We start from the raw sequence: 18420 nt of genomic DNA, 5'->3' as shown, positions 1-18420 counted from the left end.
GTTGACTTTACAGATTAAAAACAAAAAAAAATCAATCATAAATAAAAGGATCTAACAGTGGTGTTATAATGAACATCGTGTTGCTGCCATGTCCATCAGGAGCTGATCCCAGAGTTCTACTACTTGCCCGAGATGTTTGTCAACAGCAACGAGTACGAGCTGGGGTTGCGTGAGGATGGAGTTCCCGTGTGTGACGTGGAGCTTCCTGCCTGGGCCAAGAAACCCGAAGACTTTGTCCGCATTAACCGGATGGTGAGAGTTACACACGCTGAAATATAAAGAGCTAAATCGAGAGCTTTTCTCTCCGCCTTTAAATCCCCTCGAGAGACGCTAGAGATCACAAATTCTTGACTTCTTTTCTCCTCTCTGCACCTGCTACTCTGTCCAGGCGTTGGAGAGCGAGTTCGTGTCATGCCAGCTTCACCAGTGGATCGATCTAATATTTGGCTACAAGCAGCGAGGGCCCGAAGCAGTCCGAGCTCTCAACGTCTTCAACTTCTTGTCCTATGAGGGAGCAGTCAACCTAGACGTTCTAGATGCTGCGCAACGTGAGGTCGGTTTCCATGACAACACATCCCTCTTGTTTGATTCACAGATTGATTATTACAGTGCGGAGCTCACTCCCTTCATGAGTTTCTCATGCTGTGATGGTGAGTGCTTTCTTCAAGGTCACACGGTTGCGTCAGATTGATGTAGCGCTTATAGCTCTGATATAAATAGTTACAACTATAGATAATTACAACTCTCCTTATGGCTGAGAAAAGTATTCTGCTTTTCAAATAGCTCTCCTTAGGGATGACATACAGATGGGCCCCAGACAGCACTGAGCAATACCAAGAGGCCAGCAATAGTGAGGAGATTACATTATTACTAGAAGAGTTTATAGAATACCCCTACCCTCCCACTACTGAAGGCATATGTGAGGCTGTCCGCAATATAAATTACATCTTCAACACAACAGCAAATAAAGCTAAATTGAAACTACGTACAAATAAAAGAAAAACAAAAAAAGAGCCACTGGTTTGACAAAGAATGTCAAAACTTGAAAAAACAAGTTAGAAAATTATCTAACCTGAAACACAGAGCTCCTACAAATAATCATATACGGCTTCAGTATTGTGAAGCACTTAAAACATATAAAAATACAATCAGAAGCAAAAAGATAAAGCATAGTGAAAAACAGCTGTGTCTACTTGAAGAGAGTATAGAGTCTAACTCCTTCTGGGACCAGTGGAACACCTTATTTGGGCCAAAACCACCAAGAACTGACTTACAAACCAAACAAATACTGGAAAAACTACTAAATATGGAATTGATATTCAAAGACCATCTGAAAACAAAAAAGCGTGTGGGCCTGATGGGATACTAAACGAAATGCTGAAATACAGCACAGAAAAATTCCAAATGGCTATTCTAAAATTATTCAACTTTAGTGTGGGATATTTTCCTGAGAGTTGGAATAATGGTCTAATTACACCTATATTTAAAAGTGGAGACAGATTTGACCCTCAAAATTACAGAGGGATATGTGTCAGCAGCTGTATGGGCAAGCTGCTCTGCAGCATCATCAACCCCTGTATAGTTGAGTTCCTCAATGAGCACAATGTCCTGCATAAAAGTCAGATCGGATTCATGCCTAACCATCGCACATCTGACCATATCTTCACCCTCACCACTCTCATTAACACACATGTGCACCAAAATAAAAATAAAATTTATTCATGTTTTGTAGATTTCAAAAAGGCCTTTGATTGTATTTGGCATGAAGGGCTCCTTTATGGATTATTAGAGAGTGGCATAGGGGGTAAAACCTATATATGAATATATATAAATACATTTGCAGAACAACTGCAAACATCCACAGCTCCGGGTGTGACCCTGCAGGACACAGAGGTCAAATGTCTGATGTTTGCTGATGACCTGGTTCTCCTGTCTCCCTCCATAGAGGGCTTACAGCAGAGCCTGGATGTCCTCCACAAGTTCAGTCAAACATGGGCCCTAAGTGTAAATATGAACAAGACCAAAATATTGACTTTCCAAAAAAGATCCAACTCTCAGAAAAATACATTCACATTAGGAAATATAGAAATTGAGCATACAAAACATTATACATATCTAGGCTTGAATATCAGTTCCACTGGACATTTTGGCCTGAATGTGAATGAGCTGAAGGAGAAGGCAAGAAGGGCTTTCTGGTCAATACCCTTTAATAATCGAAATTCAGAAGCGAGCCATCAAATTTTATAAACACCTCCAATCTAGCGACCCCCAGCCCTACCAGTACAAAGCCCTTCAGTGCCACAAGTTGAACAAAGATCAGAGTCCCCTCTGCCAGCTGCTGCTGAAGCTCTGCCCACACACACCAAAAACAATCTGGCCCAACCAAATTATCTCAAAACAAAAAGAAAATTATATCAAATATTGGTAAGTAAATTAGAATTGTATTTGACCCTAAAAATAGAGTACACGGTGGCAGAGCACCTGACCACCGTGACTGAAAGAAAAGTGAGAAAAACAGTGACAATGTACAGACTGAGTGGACACAGCCTGGCCATAGAAACAGGCCGTCACAGGCAGAACAGGCTCCCCAGGGTGGCCAGGCTGTGTTCACTTTGTCATAAAGGAGAAGTTGAAACAGAATCTCACTTCCTGTTATACTGTGACAAATATAAAGATTTGAGAGAAGTTTTCTTTGGAAAAAATAAATCACATATATCCTGACTTTATTCACCTCCCTGATCTTCAGAAACTGTCTCTATCTATGTGGGGAGAAAAGTCAATGTACAGTAATAGCAAAATATATTAAGTCTTGTCATAATCTGAGAGAAATAAGCTCTGTAGTGAATGTTTCTGTGTGATTACATCTGTAAAAATGCCTTTTATTATATTGTATTTAATATTATTGTTTATATTTACATATTATTGTATAATTATTAATCATCTGTCAATGTTTATAATTTTCTGTACTGCTTTGACAATGTAGATTTCTGATCTGCCATGCCAATAAAGCTTATTTGAATTTGAATAAAAGACTAATATATGGCTTTAGTTAACCCCATCTCTGTCTTTCTGACTGTAGGTGATTGAGACCCAGATTCAGGTCTGTGGACAGATACCCTCCCAGCTTCTGATTGAGCCACACCCACCTCGCTCCTCTGCCATGCACCTGGTAAGACTACATCAACAGACTGATCAAATCTTTAAATTTAATTTTCATAAGAGTATTATATGCTTACATATGCAGAGAATTCTTCACTTAAGACTACTGCGAGAATCACCAAGTCAACTGTGCTCACATCTCAGACCTCAGCTGCAGAGCCAGTAAAATATAGAACAGAAATTAATCATTAAGTTATTTCATTGAGAAAATGTTCACATTGAGAACATAAAGATAGTTTTTCCAAAGTTTTTTTTCTTTTTGTAGACAGGTTGAGGGGTTTGAAGACATTTCGTGTGACATATTTTTGCTTAGAATCTGGATTGTGTGCATTCATTTTTCACATTTTAACGCATTTCAGTCCCATATATATATATTCATTTTAGTCATTCCCACACAGATATGAATGAATTCCATTACCAAAGTGTATGGATTCGTGAGATTTTATTACATGCAAGTGTATGTAATGATGTATTTTTTTAGCCTCTCTGTCCTCCCTGCTACCCTCAGCAGAACGAGGCCTCTGTGTCTCCACATCAGAGCCATCCATGTCAACCCAAACCTGTCAGTCCTGAACCCCGACCAATCAGTGCCTCCACCTCCTCTCCTAGGCCTAGAGCCACCCTCAGTGTGTGTACCTGCTCTGACCCTGCTCTCCCACTAATATACCTTTTCCCTTCCCTCCCCCCTCTCTCCCGCTTCCTTCTCTGTCCCATCTGTTCTGTCTCTCCCTCTTCCTCCGTCTCCATTCCCCTCCCCTCCTCCCTCCCTCTCTCCCCCCTCCCCACCTGACCTTCCCCCCTTGCTCTGCCCTTCTCTCTTCTCTCCTCCTCTGTCCCTCTCTCTCTTTCTCTGTCTGTCTCACCAGTGTTTCCTTCCCCAGAGCCCTCTGATGTTTAAGGATCAGATGCAGCAGGATGTCATCATGGTGCTCAAGTTCCCCTCCAACTCCCCCGTCACACACGTCGCAGCCAACACACTCCCCCACCTCAGCATACCAGCGGCCGTCACCGTCACATGTAGCCGGCTGTTTGCCGTCAACCGTTGGCACAACACAGTCGGTGAGTGGAATGCAGTGTGCAAGTGTCGCAGTGGGGATCCTGTTATTGTCATGACGTGGCATTTCATCTCCTGTCATTTCGATATGATGAGTGTTCTGATATAACTTGCCCCCATAGCTTCCATGAAATCCCTTGAAACATGGTAAAAAAAAAATTTGAGATACACCAAAAAGTTGGTGAATGGAGCATCTGTGTCTGTAGACGCATTCTTCTTTAACTACAAACATTTAACACCATAACTTTCCCCAGTGTAGGAGATGATCTGACTAGCACCTTTCTGAAACTGTACTAGTATAATACAGTTCATAGTAGGGCAGAAATGATGAATCAGGCAATTTTGATAATCAATTAGTTGTTTAAGTCTTTTATCAAAAAACAAACAAAAAAAAAACATACACTTGGTGGTTCTAGCTTCTCAAATGAGAAGATTTGCTTTTCTCTGTTTTCCAAATTGAATAACTTTTGTTTTTTTAGTCAGTTTGTGGGACAAAAGCAATTTGAAGTCATTGCTTTGAACTTGTCATTGGCATTTTTCACTTTTTTTGTTTTTTTTTTACATTTTACAGACTCAATGATTAATGAAAAAATATTCTTATTAATCAGTTAATGAAAATATTATGAGCAGCATTGCAACAAAGACTAACTGTGGAAAGCCTGTGATGCTTATAATGCCAGTGAAACGGCAGCTTAACTCAGTGGTAGTAATTAAACCCTTTGTTTGTGGTTTTGTTGTGTTGGATTGCATATCAGCGCTCTGATTTAGTTCACACCCTGGATGTCGACATAGAAATATTTGTTAATTAAAGCCTCAATTAATCTCATTAATGACCTCATTACCACAACAAGCTAGGTGTAATTAATTGTGTTAATGTGATTATGGGGGTGGGTCATGATGCGGCTCAAGTGACCTTTTGTTATCGATTGCCACATGGGGCTCTTATGTTTGAACATAAGCCTGCATCAGAGTGATGCTGGCAGCGCTTTCATCATGGAGCACTCAACCAGGGGATTATGTGAGTGGGTGCAGTTTAACATTTATCCCTTAATGTTTTATGATGTTTGTATGTACATTCTTACCTGTGTGTATGACAGCCTGTAATGTTTAACCTTTCAGGGCTCCGTGGAGCTCCGGGATACTCCCTAGAGCAGGCTCATCATCTGCCCATTGAGATGGACCCTCTCATAGGTCAGTGCACAGACATCTCCACAATAGATTGTATTGGTTTCATGTTTTTTTGGAACTTAAGATAATACAGGATAATGCAGGACATGCAGCCAAATGTGCTTATAAAGTCCAACTGTAGAAAAAGCTTAAATTGTCTACAGCATTACGAACAGCCATCAATAATAGTATTAAGGATACAATTATTCTGTTAGCAGATAATGAGAGCAAATAATGAGGGTAGCCTGGTGGGGCTGAAGTCAATATACAACATGATACACTGGGGATTATATATATATTACTGAGACACAGGCTGTACAATATTGGGGTTGACTGCTTTGTTGTCGACACTTAAAACACTAAGTGATGAATGATTGAGAAAGGTTAGAGTTCAGCCGACAGCTTGTTAACCTCATTGCATTTGTATGCCCTCATGAACTCACTAACATCTCTGTGCTCTTATCTAGCGAACAACTCAGGCATGAACAAGCGTCAGATCACTGACCTGGTGGACCAGAGTATCCAAATCAACACACACTGTTTTGTGGTTACCGCTGACAACCGCTATATCCTGGTTTGTGGCTTCTGGGACAAAAGCTTCCGTGTCTACTCCACTGAAACTGGTAGGTTTTGTGTTATTTACTAGACATGTTGAGCATTAAGTGCTGTGGGGATTTACATTTAGATGCCAAGTGTTTTAATGATTAAATCCTCAATTAACATGTGGACCATGTCATGCATTTCCAGACAGTTTAATCTGTTTGTTTAACCTGTGGGGGGTTCAGTGAAGTGTATTTTTATCCCGGTTGTTAAGAAACCATGGCCTTCAAAAGTATGAGTGGAGGGAACATGCTGCCATCTTCCTCCTTCCTCTCCACAGGAAAGCTGACCCAGATAGTTTTTGGCCACTGGGATGTGGTGACATGTCTGGCCCGATCAGAGTCCTACATCGGAGGAGACTGCTACATCGTGTCAGGCTCCAGAGACGCTACTCTACTTCTGTGGTACTGGAGCGGACGACACCACATTATAGGGGACAACCCAAACAACAGTGAGTGGTGACATGTTGTGGAACCAGCGTGTGTGAATGTTTGCTTGTCTGTCTGTTTGTTGTGTCTCAGTGTGTGCGCTTTCTGTGAGCCACTGAACACTAGTTGAGGAAAACAGCACAGATTTACAGAATTAATCTGGAGGCTTTTGGTGATGTTTCTGTTACTGTGTTTTCTCCTCCAGGTGATTATCCCGCTCCCAGGGCAGTACTGACAGGACATGACCACGAGGTGGTGTGTGTGTCCGTCTGTGCAGAACTGGGCTTGGTCATCAGTGGAGCTAAAGGTTAGTGTGTCTTCACATGTCTGTCTGTGCCTAAGAGACATTTTAGATTTATTAGATTATTTGGATAGTACATATTATATATGAGAAAAAAACTAAATGATAAAATCTTAAAATGGTAAAACCCTCAAATGCATTTTTGCATTTTACTCTGTGGTTTTGCAAGGCTCAATAGCCTTTTTCTCAAGACTGTTATCATTTCATATTAACTATACAATAAATAGAATGACAATAAAAAAATTCTCTCGTTTGCTTGCACACCTGATACATTTTTAAAACCTTATTGGATGAACGTGTCACTGGTCTGTCTCAAAATTAAAAACTGCAAAAACAAGATCATCCTGGAAATAATACATTTCTCACATTTCTACACTGTCTTGCTTTGGTCTTGTTCCTCAGAGGGCCCGTGCCTGGTCCATACTATCACAGGGGACCTGCTCAGGGCCCTGGAGGGGCCAGAGCTGTGCCAACGGCCTCGCCTCATCTCTGTGTCCAGCGAGGGCCACTGCATCATCTACTATGAGAGAGGCCGCTTCTGCAACTTCAGCATAAATGGAAAACTGCTGGCCCAGATGGAGGTCAACGATTCCACACGGGTATGTGTACTGTTTCTGTACTGTTTTACACTATTCTTTTTGATGGATATTTATGCATGAATACTGTACTTATTTACTCTCAAACAATACAACATACTGGAGCTCTCTCTCTTATCTCTCTCCAGGCGATCCTGTTGAGTAGTGACGGACAGAACTTGGTGACAGGAGGTGATAACGGAGTTGTGGAGGTGTGGCAGGCATGCGACTTCAAACAGCTTTACATCTACCCGGGCTGTGACGCCGGCATCCGTGCCATGGACCTCTCACATGACCAGAGGTAAAACAGTCGGGTTGCCACTCTGACAAACAGAAAAAGATGCAGACGGTATGACGATTTATTTGTAAGAGGCCAGCCGAAACTGGGGCGGCATCTTCTTGAGGACTACTGATGTTAGAGAAACTGGGTCACCTCTGCAGAGAATACTGGATGATGAAGTTATTTTACCCAAACCTCAAATGTTGTCCCAGGCCCGGGGAAATGTGTAATGAGTAAACTGTGATTTGTTTTTCATGGAGTATGTGTATAGTCGGGTTTACTGATGAAGTCTCTGTGTGCTCTCTCTCCCCGCAGGACTCTGATCACTGGCATGGCGTCCGGCAGCATCGTGGCGTTCAACATAGACTTTAACCGCTGGCACTACGAACACCAGAACAGGTACTGAGGTGGACCGTGTGAGGAAGAGGAGGGCTGGTGAGGAGGAGAGAAGAACAAGAGGGAGAGGAGGTGATGCATTCTGCTGTGTATCTGCAACACGGGGAAACTACAGGTACCGAGAGGAAGGAAAAACAAGTACCTTACAGTACAAGGGGGATGTTAACATGATTTGAGGATTGCTGCAGCGCTGATGGAAATACTTCCTCTGTGCACACGTGTACGTACACACACGTGTGTAAACCACAGACACATAACACCCCGAAGATACACACCAAAACCTGCTAATAAAATAGACAGACTGCAGAATGGAGAAAAGAGCAAAGTCAAGCAGACCTTGTAGAGGTCGAACATACCCGTACCACTCACAGGACTGGCGCAGTTGCTGTTCCTGGTACGCTTAATGCTTCACAGACAAAGAACCTAAATTTTGTTTTTTAATTTCTTCCTCTTCTTTATCAGTTTCATTCTGTACTTTTTTTTGGTTTGAGGAGAATTATTTGGGTGGAAAATAAATTAAGACTCCTTCAATGTGTCTAAACTGATTAGAAATGGTCAGAAATGAACCAGCCCCACCCACTATTCAAAAACCGGTGCTATTGGCTTGATCTTAAATTTACCTTTGAAAAATTTCCTGGGGTTGTTATTTTATTTTATTTGACTTCATTTTATTTTATTTTAAAGATAATTTGTATTCTTTCTTTTACCCGCAGCAGGGTTAAATTGAATTTTAATGTAAATAAGGCTCTGCTTCCTTCGGAGTCTACACTTGTTCTTTCACTACACGAACTGCGCTTATCACCTTTAATTTATTAATGCTTTAATTTACTTGCTGTATGTAAAATATTGTGTAATAATTATTATAATGTTGACAAGACTGATGGTAATAACGGCGGTGTCAAGGATGGTGATTGTTTTGCCGGAGATGGTAACGATAAAGAGATGTTGCCAGTGCCACCAAGGATGAAAACCACAAGACGAACATGATTTCCTTTGTATATTTGGTGATTGTTTTGTCAAATATGTACATATAGTCTTGGTTCAGGCTTGGTGGGAGACTTAATCAGCTGACTAAGACTGAAAGCGCAAAGGAAACCTTCACTTACCCACATTTGTTGATTATTTAAAAAAAGAGAATCAAATCAATGTAAAAGTTTGTTTTGTATTTGCACTTTGCACCAATCACATATCATTATTTATTAGCTTGGTTCTTTCTGGTCGGCTGCCATTTTGTTTAGGTCCATTTTCCCTACGGGATTATTTGTGCATTGATGTTTGTATTTAAAACGTTGAGCTCATGTGTGATTATTAAGTTTTACAACCTCACAGTTGTAAGCAATATCATGATTCTGTAGCTGATAGAGGTGGGAAGGAGGGAGGAGAGAGGATGAGATGTGAGATGTACTGTATGTGTGAAGCCATCTTGATCAAACGCGCACATGCACATACTCTATCGACAGGTTCAACTTACGTATCCAAAAAAAAGGTTAAATATTTTTGGATCTATGAAACCCTAAAAACTATTGTATTCATGTTTTATTGCAAAGATGTAAAATATGACATGTGTGAGTTGAAAAAAAAATCATAAGAAAAATAAAATATGCAAAGAATTTGATGACTTGACTTTTCATTGGTCACATATTCTGTTTCACTAAAGGTTTCTTTTTTTTGCTTCACGGCAGTAGCGCTGCTGCACAGAGAGAGAGAGAGAGAGAGAGAGAGAGAGAGAGAGTGTGAGACATCAAGGACATCTTCGGAAGGAATCTTCCTTCCTCAATTAATTTTCATTTCAGATGTCTGTTTATTATTAGTCTTATTCTGGAGCACTTCCTGAGACAAAATTTCCACTTTCCATTTCCAGCACCAGCATCCTAATTTTTCATCTGTAGGGTCTGGTCCTGCACTGTCTCCTGTCGAAATCAAACCCATAAAACTTTTGTGGAAAACACTTTTAAAATGTACTTGAGCTGTGTCTCTTCCAGGTATGACTTTGGCTTATTGCCTGTAAAGTCACAAGTTGTTGTTAACTTGTTGCAGGAAGTTTCAGAACAATATATTGATTACAGATTCAGTAATTAACTAGACTCACCTTACAAGCATTAAAATACATGTTCAGTGTGCAAGACAGGAGGAAATCATTAGTGGACAACAGTTAGATTTTCAGTCACAAGCCATAGAGTACAGTAAGTCATCCAAGGTAACAGTCCATGTAAGTATAAAAGCTGCTGATGCTTAAAGAGCAGAGACGGCAAAAGAAACAATTCACCCAATAGGGAAATTAAAATAATTTTAATCTTTGTATGGAAAAACATTCTCTGCACTGCACAACGTATCTGTGTTTGTGTGGCAAAACGATATAATCAGGGGGATTCAGTCTGCAAGTTTGTTTTTTTAAATCACGAAACTAAAACAGTATTTATATGACTATTCATCCTCAGCGGAAATAATGAACCAGTTTTCAGTGGTAACAGAAAAAGATCATAATGTCACTCGCTTAAATCTTGGATTACAACCATTTTCTGAAATTGCAAACATAATGTAAACATAACTAATAATTAAATCCAGTGTATATACACTTGCAGTTGGTGATTCAATACTTTAATTTATAGATTATAGCACATTAATCCTTTAAGGTGTTTGACTAAATTTACATGACAAACAACCATTAAAATATCTGATCTATAATGCAAAGTAAAAACAAAACTGTAACCTTATCTACTGCCTAGCAGATAATATGATTTAGCCTATGTGCCAATCCTTACAGAAACTGTGAGGATTTCATGATTTATGCTTTCCAGCAGATTATACTAGGAAGAACCACCACCTGACATGCACAGATTATTGCGAGAACAATGGAAAAAGCACAACAAAGATGAATTAACCTTTTCAAGTGATTTGTTCTGAATGTGTGGTGGATTTTTGTTGCCATGCCAAAGAAACTACATCTCCCAATATTAAAACATAAAAGATGTATTTTGCGCCGAAACAACCATCACTGTAGTTAAAGCCTAGAATATAGACAAGACTGACAGCTGCACAGGGCTCTCATGCTTCAATCACTATGGAGACTGCGATAAGACACCATATGAGCTGACACGCAAGAGAGGGTAATCCGTTACGCCAGGAGACCTGTCTTTCCGGACGAGAATTTCATCGTGTAGTTTGTGCCACTTTTGACCTGGACTGTCTGTAGCTGCAGGCAGAAACTGCCTTCCTGTCAAGAGAAAATACAACCTCCTTGTCTTTTCCTCATTTCTCACCTTCACATCTACAACAGAATGCCTGCTATCCCGTTGTGTGCAATCTCCTTTTCTCCAGACTTTGAGGAGTCATGAAGTTTTTAAGGTATCTTACCCTTTATGGTAAAAGAAAGCCTCTCAAATCCTTAGTGAGACACAAGCATGCATTTCTGCACAAAGTAATGTTCTTCAATACTATTTTTAATATTTATTTGCAGTGTAGTCTACACACATTGTGACACATAATGTACAAAGCATCACTCATTTGTTCAACTGTAAATATGACATGTACAGTACAAGAAATGAATTAATACAAAAAAGACGAGGAGAGATAATAGTTCCTCATTATGCTTTTTCCTGCAGAGGGAAGGCAGTTTCTTAGGTTCATTTGTCTTAATCATTGAAATGAGGGTAGGAAGGGCTCAGTCACTCTCACCCCTCAAGAACTCTTCATCACATTGTGAGATATGTTTCCCATGTGCCTTTGCAAATTGCATGGACACACCTGACTCGCTGGACCATCGGGATTAGAATATGCATGCATGGAGAATAATGCCACACTCTCAGCTCCTTTATGGCTGATTGTGTGTTTTTGTGTTTGTATGTCACAGTGAGGAAGTGCTGGACCTCTGTGCGCTTTGTGTGTGTGTGCGTGTGTGCATGCTCGCCTGTTGTTTGCATGTGCTGTAAGCATGCACGCACAAGGAAATGCACATGAACATACAGTCAAAAGTTTGGACACACCTTCCCATTCTCTTGAATAAGAACATGTGTCCAAACTTTTGACTGGTACTGTATGTGTCTGCATGTCCCATCTCCCTCAGGTGGACAGTGAGGAGATGGTGGACCTCTGAGACGAGATGCTACAGATCTCCATGTTGGTGAAGGAGCTCCCTCCCTCGCTGCTGCAGTCAGGGACCGAGGAGGAGGAGGAGATGATGTTCTTCAGCCTGTGGAGGGAGATGATGAGCAGCGTCAGCAGGAACGCCAGCAGGCCGAGGAAGAGCCACACGTAAACATAAACATTGCCCTGTCGTCCTGGTGACGAGGCAGCCGCGGATGTGGAAGCAGAGGTTGGGGAGAAACGAAGGAAGGTCCCGTTGTCTATTGGAGAGATTACGGTCTCGTTGTGGTCCACCAGTGGGATGTCCATCCCTGACATCCTGGCTGGTGTTTCATATGGGTTTCAAAAAGAGAAAAAGAAAGATGAGTGAGATTTATTGTAAGACAAAAGAAACACACTTAACTTCAACATTCATTATTTAAAAGGCTGCAGAACTTCTCTTTTGTCTGCTGGAGCTGCCAGGGATTTGATCTCCCTCCAGGACACTTCAACATGGCAGATGCTTGCTGACACAAGAGCTTTCACCCACATCCTCAGAGAGCCTCCTAACAGCTTTGGCTAAGTTTAAAAGGAATACAGACAGCTATTCTGATTCAGTGCCAAACATGCACTGTACTTCAAGTGCCCCAGAAACAGACTTCTATCAAATGATGACTTTTAAATAATAATAATTTCTTTTTAGCCCTCTTGGAGCACCAGATGGAGAGTTCAGGAAGACTGCGGCCCACAAAATTGACTCACAAAGACTCAACTATTATGGACAAAAAAAAACATTTTAATGCATTGCCCTAGATGCCTAACCTTACCCATCTGGCACTTCAAATACGAATCATTGTCTGAAAACTCTGGGTTCTTTGGGGGGTTAAGCAGATTATAATACATTGAAAAAAGACTTTGATGTTTGCAGCAAAGAAACAGGCTTCAGCACAATCAACAAGTATAATATAATGTATAAAATCTGTATGACATAGTCATAGTTGTGTAATACACAAACACTGTAAGACAAAGTATAAAAGGGAAAATGTAACTTTTGTTGACTTTATAATTGGATGTTGGGGTTGGGGGTGATTCGCTAAAAGTTAGTGCAATGAGAAAATATATAATATATAAGGAAGAATTTATGGTTGATAAAAAAAATGTAAAAATCCGACGGATCCTGGCCTGCTGCGGTCGTCAAACATGACTGTTATTAAACGCACTGACCAGACTGTAACGGACAGTAACAGCAGGGGGAGTGCTTGTCTCACTGAATGCCTGTCAGGCTTGGTGCCTGGAGCTGGAAATGCTCATAAACGAAGGCATCCTTATCTGATGAAATTAAACTCCTCATAATCAGCTATCACAAAGACAGCGCAGAGCCAACCCTCCTCCACTGTATATTAATACTGCTAATAATGCTCCAAAGCAAATTACTGCATAGCACAAAGCTGACTGGAAGCCGTGATTGAACGTTGTAATGCGGTACAGGTTCTCAGTCTTTGTGTCTTTGAGGGACAGAGTGAAAGGGAGAGTGAGGCTGTTTTTTTTTGTATTTGGGTTAGGCCAGCCTTGTGTCTCGACTTGATCTATGACAGCGGAGAAAGACACTTCAAAGGAAGAAATAATTGACCATGACCAGAATGAAAGCAAGAGGTCAGCGCACACACTCTTCATCTCACAGTGGTGTGTGCTCATTTCTGTCTTATCTGCCAGTTCCCCCCCCTACCTCCTTTCTTCCCATTTCATGCTTATACATTTCTCCATGCACCATATGTGTGCCTGGCCATTTAAAAACTACAAAATATTCATTGTACCCTCTTCTATTAGTCTTGTTGGTACAAAACTTTTCTTTATCTTCCTCCTTCTCTTTTCTTCTCCGCTTATTCACTTCCCTTTCATACTCTTTCCCCCCTTCTCTCTCTGGATGGTACAGCTGACAAGAACTCTGCTCTCTTTAATTTACAGCCACACTGTACCTTCAGGGAGATACGCAGCATACAATAATGAGGAGGGATGAGTTCGACTTGCTCCTCTCTTTCTGTGATTGCATGCGCTCTTGCCCCAACTCTCTTTTCTTTATCAAATACTCCCAGCGGTCTTGCCAGCCCAGTGAAAAAGTGTCTCGCCACATCTGCTGACTTGTATATTGTCTCTTTCTCTCCTGCAACTTTTCTCAACTCTCCTGAGTTGAAGAATTGATATTCACTGCGCAGACATTCCCTCATCCTGCTGTCTTCTAACAATTTATCTGTCCTGTTTTCTATGCCATCCTCCCTTCCTCCCTGAAATGAGCTGATCATTTGGATTTTAGCAAAAGTTTAAATAGCTGATGGTGAGAACAAGATCTACTTGTAATTTTATAATCCCAAATTCCACCTCGAGCGTTTTCAGCTCAAAATGTGTCAATCTTTCTGAGATGTCCTTGAACATGACCTTGAACGTTCACCCGCTCGCTCATTCGACATCTCTGCTCTACTTTCCCTCCGCTACCTTTTCCACATCTTATCCTCTGTCTCTCTCCTGTCATTCCCTCCTACTCTTTCCTGCTCCGTATAGGTTGCTGTCGTTAATGATATGTTGTTTTGAAATCTGTGATCAAGCTTGTTCATTGTGAGCTGAAGTGGCTGATAATTGTGCTTAATGATGCTTTTTGTATCCAGGCAACAAGGTACGTTCGGTTCTTTTTCAAGCTAATCTACTTTAAGAGGGCAGGCCATGCAGTCCCGCTGAGGCTGAAGAGGTCAGACATAGTCATGCACACACACACACACAAACAAACACACATGCCCGCCTACATATAATAAATACCAGTAGTTACGGGTAGTTTTTCTTGTAGGCATAGATGATGCAAGAATAATATGGAGAACAATAAAAGCTGATTGGGAAAATGGTGCTTCTGTATTGAGGAAAATTATATAAATGTTGACACTTGACTTTTAAGTATGGCTCTGAGTAGTTTATTCCTGCCTCTAAATGGTCAGAAAGCTTCTGCATTCTGTTTCCTGCCAAGCAACAAAACCACAGATCTGTTCTTTCTCGTTTGCTTCCATCTTACAGAATAACTTAACAAGCTAAAAATATTGTTTCCCTCAATGCTTAACAGTTTCAAGCCTGTTTCACCTGCTTTATCGCACCTGTAACCACGCCCAACAGTGATACCATGATGTACTGACACACCCTGGATGTCAGCAAAAACAAGATATTCAGAAGAGGTTTAGTTACTCTTTAAACAATCTTCGCCTGGCTATTTATTTCCTGTGGATCATTTCTCTAAGATGTCTATTTCTGTCACTTTTTTTCTCGAGGAGTTCAAACCATCATGCTTGTCTCGCTCCTCATTCCGCTCATCCTCGGAATCAATGCTGCTTCTCTCTCCATCTCAAAGCCGGTCTTTGGCTTGAGATGGATCAGCTGAGCCAGAGCCTCCCAACATTTCTGTTCTGAGACTGAGAGAATAAAGTTCTGGCTATTGAAAATGGACTAATTTGATTTCACTTGTCGTGCTGTTTTTGCCTCATCTGTTCTTTAGACTCTGTAATTAGAGCTTGCGTGGCTTGACTTCAGCTGTTGCTTAACCCAATGTTCTGTTCAGGGTCCAAAAACATACTTAACATGTTTTACCAACAGCATACTTCATGAATTTTCCTGATTGTGTGAGAATTGCTTACAAACCTGATTCTGAAAGGATGCTGTGTTTCAGAGATCTACACCAATGACACACTACTTCTGTTTGGTAAAGAAGTCTTGTTTATTCTTGAACTCACTCAGATGTGATCTCAGCTACTCTTTTGAAAGCGTGAAATAATCTAACGGCTTCTCTGTTAAACTGTCAGACCTGGATAAAGGAATTTTAGATGCTCCTCTCACTCTCAGGGCCATGTGAAGTTTAATCACTGAGACTGTTCTGCCTTTCAGTCTCCTCATTCTCCCGTTACCTCTTCAGTCTCCCACCATCAGTGGTGTCTTGCAGAGGTGTCTTTCTTTTTCACTCTCAGCCATGAATTTTTTTTTTTTCCCTGATTATCTTTGTCAGCTTTTTCAACGTCAGCATTGCCCTCTCGGCTATGTCAAGAGCTTTTAATGTATTCTGTATAGCCTCTGCTATCTCTACGGCACACTCCGGGCCGCCTTGAGCAAATTTTTCTTCATGAGTTTCATATCTTTCTTCTCTCCCTGCTCCACCTTTGCTTGTTCAGTCTTGACTCGAGCGTGTGTTTTGTCCACCACTAGTCTGTATCTATAGGCAGCGAGCTTCGACTCCAGAAGCTCCTTCTTGAGCTGCACAATCTCTGCAAGTCACTACTCAAACAAGCAGAGGAGGCTCTGCTGTTGGGAGTATGTGCAGCCAAGCTCCTCCTAAACTGCTGTGCCGTGTAGCTTCCTCTGCTCCGCTTTTTCAATCTATTCCTCAACCTCTATCCATGTATATTTTGCACATTTTTTCTCATCTATTGTGTATTGTCCACAAAGATATCATGTGCACAGCATGGAGGTCCTGAGCATATTTTGCATAGTTTTTTATTGCCTAATGTGTATTTGTATGTATGTATGTTTTTTGTGCACTGTGTATTTTTTTATCTGCATATTGAGTTTTTGTACTGCATTGTTGAGGGATTACATTACATAGTTTTTCACTCACTTCTGCATGTCATGCACGTTTGTGATAATAAACTCAATTCAAACTCTGAAATTTGTTTAATTCACATTTATTAGTGTTAGAAAATGGCCATTCAGCTATAATAAAACCACAATAAACCAGAAAACAAAGCAAATGTTGCTTGTTTTCAAAATTTCCTTGAATTTTGCACAGCTGAAACACATTTACCCTATTAATTCATGTATAGATTCTGTATATAGCTTGATGTGAGTATGGTTTTATGTCTCAAATTTATGTATCATTTTTATGTATCATTTATGCACTGTAAGACTAGGATTCACAGTAATTTGTCCATTCACTGGCCAAACATGGACATCCTTGGACTCTCTACTGTTTCTTGCCCTGAATATTATCATATTTTTTATACGGCCCATGCAGCATATGCAAATATTTACTAAGACCAAAACTTCCCAGAGAGGCACATTCCCATCGGTTTTAGCTCTTCACCTCATGAATAATGGACAACAGCTACATGTGGCAAAATGTCATGGCATTTGGGCCATATTCTTGTGTGTGTGTGTGTGTGTGTGTGTGTGTGTGTGTGTGTGTGTGCATACATTTCTCATACTGTAGCCTGTTCATCTCACATACTTGAATAGACAAAGCTGAGACATGCTGAGCTAAATACCAAGGATATTCTTCCACATACATGCACATATGCGTTACACACCAAGGATTTTTCACATACACACACACACACACACACAAGCACGTACAATTCAAGCTCAAACAACAGCCTTCCAGGAGATAAAATCATCCTGAATTTCAAACATGTGAAGTATCTCATATTCTGAGCCAGATCAGCTGAAAACAGACCTGCGGCTCTACTGCATGAATTCCAAATCGCCTCTGTAACCCCGAATACTACAGATAACCCATGCATGGGTCAAAGATATGCAGGAATGATGAAAGTATGTGATGAGAAAGAGAAAGTGATGTTTCAATCTGCGTCAGAAGCTCTCAACCAGTTTGCCAGTTTCTCAGCAAGACACCAAACAATTCCCAGTAGGTCTCTCCAGTTTGGTTAGTTTTTTTAAAACAATGTCATTTAAAAGATTGTGTGCAGATAACGTATGACAATAAACAATGACCAAATTAGGAAAAGAGGTGGCATTTGAATGAGTCTTGAGCACGTTAATCTAATGTTTTTATTCATTGCTTTTAAATTTAAATGACAAAATCCCACGGCACACCTGAGTGCACTCGAAGCCACGCCAGGGGTCGAGCACCGCTGTTCAACTGTTATCTGATTCTCTCAGATATTCAGCACATGAAAGTGAGGATTTTAAAAGGCCAAATTGGAAGAGAGAGATCTCAAAAGTGTTACAAAGAGCTTGTTATGACCGAAAGAAAGGTAACCTCAGTTAAAAACCCAAGCAGGCGGTCAGAAATAGTGATCGTGATGAATAGATGTATTGAAGATTTTTTTGGTCAATGGCCAATGTTGATAATGAGCTCTTTTGCTTTGATGTCTTAGTTTTTTCTGTGTGTGTGTGTGTGTGTGGTTGTTGGTTCATCCCTGTGGTGTAAGTGTATTTCTACACCTCATTCTCAAATCTGTGAATTACTCCTGATACTTCTGGTCGTGCAGTTGCCAAAAAATTTGATCCGGACTCTGTGTCTGTGCAGCTCATTTTCCCTCACTATGTGTTTATTGTGATGAAAAGGGTGAGTCATGCATCGTTTTAAGGCGAAAACAAACCCTTCCCCTGTTCTCATTGCCCTCAAAAGACACTTTTAT

The 18420-nt window shown here is 40.8% G+C and overlaps 2 protein-coding genes across 11 annotated transcripts in view; one reads left to right on the top strand and one right to left on the bottom strand.

Annotated features, from left to right (window-relative positions):
• nbeaa (neurobeachin a) overlaps nucleotides 1–9575 on the top strand; it is a 99482-nt gene extending 89907 nt beyond the window's left edge. For 7 of the 10 annotated variants that reach the window (XM_067608253.1, XM_067608249.1, XM_067608248.1 and 4 more), the window contains 11 exons: nucleotides 100–252; nucleotides 389–553; nucleotides 3080–3169; nucleotides 4026–4218; nucleotides 5333–5404; nucleotides 5848–6003; nucleotides 6261–6431; nucleotides 6614–6715; nucleotides 7112–7308; nucleotides 7434–7585; nucleotides 7880–9575. In XM_067608253.1, coding sequence (XP_067464354.1) covers nucleotides 100–252; nucleotides 389–553; nucleotides 3080–3169; nucleotides 4026–4218; nucleotides 5333–5404; nucleotides 5848–6003; nucleotides 6261–6431; nucleotides 6614–6715; nucleotides 7112–7308; nucleotides 7434–7585; nucleotides 7880–7970 — 1542 coding nt within the window. In that variant the 3' untranslated portion in view covers nucleotides 7971–9575. The remainder of the gene's footprint in view (nucleotides 1–99; nucleotides 253–388; nucleotides 554–3079; nucleotides 3170–4025; nucleotides 4219–5332; nucleotides 5405–5847; nucleotides 6004–6260; nucleotides 6432–6613; nucleotides 6716–7111; nucleotides 7309–7433; nucleotides 7586–7879) is intronic. The other 3 variants (XM_067608251.1, XM_067608247.1, XM_067608254.1) reach the window with 1 other exon arrangement.
• A 594-nt stretch (nucleotides 9576–10169) lies between these two features.
• LOC137195014 (serine rich and transmembrane domain containing 1) overlaps nucleotides 10170–18420 on the bottom strand; it is a 9010-nt gene continuing 759 nt past the window's right edge. Inside the window, exon 2 of the mRNA XM_067607093.1 lies at nucleotides 10170–12366. Within this exon, the coding sequence (XP_067463194.1) occupies nucleotides 12020–12361 (342 nt within the window). The 5' untranslated portion in view covers nucleotides 12362–12366 and the 3' untranslated portion in view covers nucleotides 10170–12019. The remainder of the gene's footprint in view (nucleotides 12367–18420) is intronic.

Source organism: Thunnus thynnus, chromosome 13 (assembly GCF_963924715.1).
Source record: "Thunnus thynnus chromosome 13, fThuThy2.1, whole genome shotgun sequence".
NCBI classification, from domain to species: Eukaryota; Metazoa; Chordata; class Actinopteri; order Scombriformes; family Scombridae; genus Thunnus; species Thunnus thynnus.
This window is presented reverse-complemented; position numbering and strand designations above follow the sequence as displayed.